The 6,232-nt window shown below is 42.7% G+C and overlaps 1 protein-coding gene across 1 annotated transcript; it reads left to right on the top strand.

Annotated features, from left to right (window-relative positions):
• Window positions 1-1,099: 1,099 nt before the first annotated feature.
• LOC111889012 (uncharacterized) lies at window positions 1,100-2,149 on the top strand. The gene has a single exon (XM_023885137.1). The coding sequence runs from the start codon at window positions 1,100-1,102 to the stop codon at window positions 2,147-2,149; it is 1,050 nt and encodes a 349-aa protein (XP_023740905.1).
• The last annotated feature ends 4,083 nt before the right edge of the window (window positions 2,150-6,232 follow it).

The raw sequence follows: 6,232 nt of genomic DNA, 5'->3' as shown, positions 1-6,232 counted from the left end.
CTGCGGCTAGCAGAAAACCTGTGACTCTCACCAACCTCATGTTGACTTTCAAAATACATGTATTCTCAGGGAATCAGTGAAATTTCGGGCACACTCAAACGATGGAAAAACATGGCTCGCAAGTACTTTAATTTTCTACTTTTGAATTGTTATGCCTAACTGTTAAGGCAAACTCGTAATATTATTTTGTTACTATCTGTAAGAACCATGTATGAAAACATAAATATGTAATGAAATGTTGTTTTGTTTATTGTTGTACTTGTGTTGTATATTCAATTTATCTATGATCCATGAACTTAGTCGCACAGCCCGGCATGTTCCGCCGCCTCGGCTGGGGGTGTGACAGATTGGTATCAGAGCTAAATTGGCTATAGAGAACTCATATCATCGAAAAAGGAATATAACTATAGCAACTAGCGTCTTATAAAAGTATTATCAATAATAAAACTACTTCATGACTACTTATGGTATGGTAGTTGGGAAGTACAAAACAAAGATTAATAATACTACAAACCCCACCAACCTTAATATATAAGAGTTTATATATATATATATATATATATATATATATATATATATATATATATATACTCTGACCCGCGATGAGAACACTTAATAAAAATTCTAAACATCCCTTCAACTAAAACTACCAACTCAACCCTTTAGGTCAAACGCCTCAATTAAAGGTTAGTACCGTACATAAGCCATACCACAAATAAACCTGGAACACACGCCTATGTTATTTATGGTCGGGCCGATGCACAACCAACCTTGAGTAAGGAGTTTGATAGACTACAACAGTTGAGAGTTTTAGAGAATGAAGAATGTTCTCCAGATTCACTGTCGCAACCTAGTACCTTGGAATCCATATAGACATTTTAGAACACTAATACATTTCAAAATCATTAGCAGTTAAGATCCCTTTTTATCATTTGGAAATCTAGAGGATTTCTGAACCAATCACCTTTCCCCTGTCAATTGAAAATTGATAGGATTTCAGGATTCAGTCACACTCTATGACTTGGAAAGCTATGGGAATAAATGCAATAAAATCCTTACATAAACAACTTAAGTGTGTCTTTTCTAAACGTTTAGGACAATGCCTCGACGAAAAGAACCACGAGTTCGTCCACCACCGACTCCCCGAACTAACAGGAGAAGTGCTCCAGAGATAACTCAAACAACAGATGAAACTCCAGACCCTGAAGAAGCCCCAAGTGCTACAAATAACCACCAAAATTTCCAGATGGATCCCACTACGATGCAAAACATGCTTGCACAATGGATTGCTACGGCCTTGGCGACTTATGAGGCTGCTCGAAACGGGAATACTAGAAATAGCGAAAGTGGTACTCCTGTAGTTTCCCAAAGAAATCCCAAACACTGCTCATACAATGAATTCATGGGTTGTAAACCCCGATTCTTCTACGGAACTGAAGGAGTTGTTGGTCTATCCCGATGGATAGAAAAGATTGAAGCTGTCTTTCACATTAGCTCTTGCTCGGATGACTGCAGGGTTAAGTACGCTACTTGCACACTGATGGATGCTGCCTTAACTTGGTGGAACAACCATGCCAAGACCGTGGGAGTTGCGGAAGCCTATGCCATGGGATGGGAACAACTAAAACTAATGATGACTAAGGTGTATTGCCCACGACAGGAGATTCAGGCATTAGAACAAGAACTCTGGAACCTAACCATGCAAGGATCAGAGGTAGCCGCTTATACCTCCCGATTCGAAGACCTTGCAACTCTTTGTCCCGGAATGGTGCCTTCAGAAGACAAGAAGACGGAGAGATACATTTGGGGATTAGCATCGCCAGTCCAAGGTCTGATTACTGCATCCAGACCCTCAACTTTTGACAGTGCTAAGCAACTGGCTTATGAGTTAACTGAACAATGTATCCGACGAGGCACCATGGCCCCCGCAAAAGAAAAGAACCAAACTGGGAATTCTAAGAGGAAGTTCCAAGGGAAGCCAAAAGGGAACTTCAAACACCGTAAGCGAAACCCAGAGCCTGTAACGGTGTATGCTGCAGTTACAACCACTCCCACTCCAATAAAGCCCTACGCTGGAACTCTACCTCGCTGCCCTAAGTGCAATTATCATCATGTTGGAGACTGCATGATCTGTAACAACTGCAAATGAAGCGGTCATACCGCCAAATTTTGCAAAAAGAACCCAAGCAACACAGCCTCAACTACTACAGCAAGAGAAAGTCGAACCTGCTTCGAGTGCAACAAACCGGGACATTTCAGGAAATATGGTCCTAAGCTGAAGAGACAGGGTGGTCAAGGAAGGGCGTTTGTGATAGGTGCGGGAGACGCACTCCAGGAACCAACTGCGGTAATTGGTACGTTTCCTATCGACAATATTTATGCCTCTGTATTATTTGACACTGGTGCTGATAAGAGTTTTATTTCCCACAAATTTAGAAAAATGATTAATCATGAATCATGCAAACTCAATAATGCTTACACAGTAGAAGTAGCCAATGGTCAAATAGAAAGCACCTTAGAGATACTCACCAAATGCCTTCTCACCCTGAATAATCACGTGTTCCCTGTCGACTTAATGCCCATAACCATTGGAAGCTTCGATGTAATCATCAAAATGGATTGGTTATCAGCCCATCGAGCGAAGATTCTATGTTGCGATAAAGCTGTACGATTACCCTTACCAAACAATGAAACCCTTGTAATTTACAGAGATAAGTCAGGGAAAAACCTAAGAGTCATTACTTGCATGAAGGCAAGGAAGTATTTGCAAAAGAGATGCTATACTTTCTTAGCCCACGTGGTGGATACGCAAGGCAAGGGTAAGGAAATCAAAGACATACCCCAAGTGTGCGACTACCCGGACATATTTCCAGTAGACCTACCTGGAGTACCTCCTATCATACATGTTGAATTTCGAATCGACCTTATCCCGGGTGCAGCACCAGTGGCACGATCTCCTTATCGCCTGGCTCCATCGGAAATGCAAGAAGTATCCAGTCGACTTCAAGAACTTCTCGACAAAGGCTTTATCCGACCAAGCTTCTCTCCATGGGGAGCCCCAGTATTGTTTGTCAAAATGAAGGATGGTTCATTTAGGATGTGCATCGACTATCAAGAGTTGAACAAGCTCACTATCAAAAACCGGTATCCACTCCCGAGGATCGATGACCTATTCGACCAACTACAAGGATCCTGTTACTACTCAAAGACCGACCTACGATCTGGCTATCATCAACTTAGAGTTCAAGATGCAGATATTCCAAATACGGAATTCCGACCTAGATACGGTCACTATGAGTTTCTAATGATGCCATTTGGACTGACCAACGCACCTGCCGTATTCATGGACCTTATGAATCAGGTGTGTAAACCCTACTAGGACAAATTCGTGATTGTCTTCATCGATGACATATTAATATACTCACGAACCAAGGAAGAACATGGCCAACACTTGCGTTTAATCCTACAACTGCTAAGAAAAGAAAAACTTTATGCAAAGTTTTCTAAGTGTGAGTTTTGGATCAACGAAGTTCATTTCCTCGGTCATGTGGTCAGCAGTAAAAGGATTCATGTCGATCCTGCGAAGATTGAAGCTGTCAAGAATTGGAAAGAACCAACAACACCAACTGAAGTATGCCAGTTCTTAGGGCTTGCAGGATATTATCGGAGATTTATCGAGAACTTCTCCAAAATAGCCAAGCCTCTCACCGCACTAACCCAGAAAGATAAAAAGTTCGATTGGGGAGACAGTCAAGAGTCTGCCTTCCAAAAATTGAAGCAATTATTATGCAGTGCACCGATTTTGTCTCTTCCCGAGGGAACAGAAGACTTTGTAGTATACTATGATGCCTCACGTCAAGGGTTAGGGTGTGTACTGATGCAGAGGAATAAGGTTATTGCATATCCCGACAATTGAAGCCAAACAAGACGAACTACACTACCCATGACTTAGAGTTGGGAGTCGTAGTATTTGCTCTGAAGATTTGGAGACCCTATCTATACGGGACAAAGTGCATTGTATTCACAGACCACAAGAGCCTCCAACACATTTTTGATCAAAAAGAGCTCAATATGAGACAACGGAGATGGGTTGAATTACTAAATGATTATGAATGCGAAATTCGTTATCATCCCGGTAAAGCAAACGTTGTGGCAGATGCTTTAAGCAGGAAGGAACGAGCAAAACCTCTTCGTGTAAAGGCTCTAACCCTAACCATCCACTCAAACCTCACTATTCAAATTCGTGATGCTCAGCTAGAAGCGCTTAAACCTGAAAACATCATGGAAGAAAACCTACGAGGCATGGACAAACAGTTCGACCTCAGAGATGATGGAACACGATACTTCATGAACCGAATTTGGACTCCAATATTTAGAGAAGTCAGAGATTTGGTTTTAAATGAAGCTCACAAGTCAAGATACTCCATACATCCCGGATCAGACAAGATGTATCTCGATCTCAAGAAGCATTATTGGTGGCCCAATATGAAGGCAGAAATTGCCACCTATGTCGGTAAGTGTTTGACCTGCTCCAAGGTCAAGGCGGAGTACCAGAAGCCGTTTGGCCTGCTACAAAAACCATCAATTCCAGAATGGAAGTGGGAACAAATAACAATGGACTTTATAACAAAGTTGCCCAAGACATCAAGCGGTTACGATACCATATGGGTAGTAGTTGACCGTTTGACCAAGTCCGCTCACTTCTTAGCCATCAAGGAAACTGATAAGATGGAAAAACTCACCAGAACGTATCTCAAGGAGATAGTCAGACTACACGGTGTGCCAATATCTATCATCTCGGAACGAGATTGTAGATTCACTTCCAGATTTTGGCAATCACTACAAAGGTCCCTAGGCACAAAACTCGACATGAGTACAACATATCATCCTCAAATGGATGGCCAGAGCGAAAGGACAATACAAACTCTAGAAGATATGCTCCGCGCTTGTGTAATAGACTTTGGTAAGTACAAAGGTCCCATGTTCTATATCCAATGATCTATGCAAGTTAAAGGCCAAATATAAGTATTAGGGTGTGTGTATGGCCATAAAGGTGAGTGTGCAGCTGGGTACACGGCCATACTTGTGAGTGAGCTGCACACTAGAGTGTGCGGCCATACAGGGTGTGTGTGCGGCCGTACACTCCTTGCTTGAATTCCATGTGACGATTTTGTGGCCTTACTCTCACTTTGGAGGGCATCATGACTGTGTGTGGCCACCTGATGAAGGTGTGCGGCCGCACTCCTTCATTAGATGAAGAACATGAAGAACATTATGAGTTTGAGGCTTGGATTCAAGTGTTTTACCTCTATAACTGTAACACCCCGAGATTCAGGTGCATATCTTTCATCCTTGATCTTTATTGAATTGTCATGTTTGGTCCTTGAGTGGAGGATGTGTAGCAAGTGAGTACGCTAGGCGTACCAGAGGGGTACGTTGTGCGTACTCATGTGCTTAATTTGGACGCGGAGTCGCCAAGGTATGCTGGGCGTACCTAGAGTTACGTCGGGCGTACCCGACCTAGGTGCAAAAACCCTAATCCTCATTGTGCACTATTTAAAGGGTGTTATGGCTCATTCCTTAGCGTCCATATCAGTGAGTGAAACCCTAAAAGAGAGCCGCATCATTCTTAGTGTGTGAGAGTGTTGATTTGAGCTTGTTGGTGCTTTAGTGGCTTGGTGAAGAAGGAGGAAAGGAGGTCTTGGAGGCTAAAGCTTGAGGTGCCATTTTGGATCTGAGATCTATAGAGGAAAGAGCTACTCTTGGAGGTATAAAGTTTAAAATTTCCTCTTCTTTTGGTTGTTGTTGTATGTGTCCTTTTTAGGGCTAAAAACCCCAAAGGTGGAGACTTTATGAGTGTAAAGTGCTCCATGGTCCGAGATATGTCCCTTTTCAGTGTTATTAGTGATGTAGAGCCATAAAGTTCCCATCTTGGATATTACTTTGGAGTCATGCATGTGTTTTAAGCCTTCTAGAGTTGAAGGTTGGCTCATTTTGGAATTTAGTGACTTGTTCAGCCATGCAAAGGCTTAAAGTCATCAACTTTATGGATTAAGGGGCCTAGAAGGGGTCAGATCTAAAATATGGACGTAGGTCTTAACTGTTTAAGACCTCAAGAGCAAGAGGGCTGAAGCAGGGGAGTACATCGGGCGTAATCCCTAGTACGTGTCGTGTACTGGGTGGCGCTCCCCCTTTCTGTGGTGCAACCGGGTACGCCCAGCGTACACATCTG

Source organism: Lactuca sativa, chromosome 5 (assembly GCF_002870075.4).
Source record: "Lactuca sativa cultivar Salinas chromosome 5, Lsat_Salinas_v11, whole genome shotgun sequence".
NCBI lineage: Eukaryota > Viridiplantae > Streptophyta > Magnoliopsida > Asterales > Asteraceae > Lactuca > Lactuca sativa.
Note: the sequence above shows the minus strand (reverse complement) of the source record. Positions and strands in the feature narration are given on the sequence as shown.

Bases quoted from the DNA above. Each gene is read 5' to 3' on its own strand.
- LOC111889012 (XM_023885137.1), top strand. From the start codon at position 1,100: ATGCCTCGACGAAAAGAACCACGAGTTCGTCCACCACCGACTCCCCGA.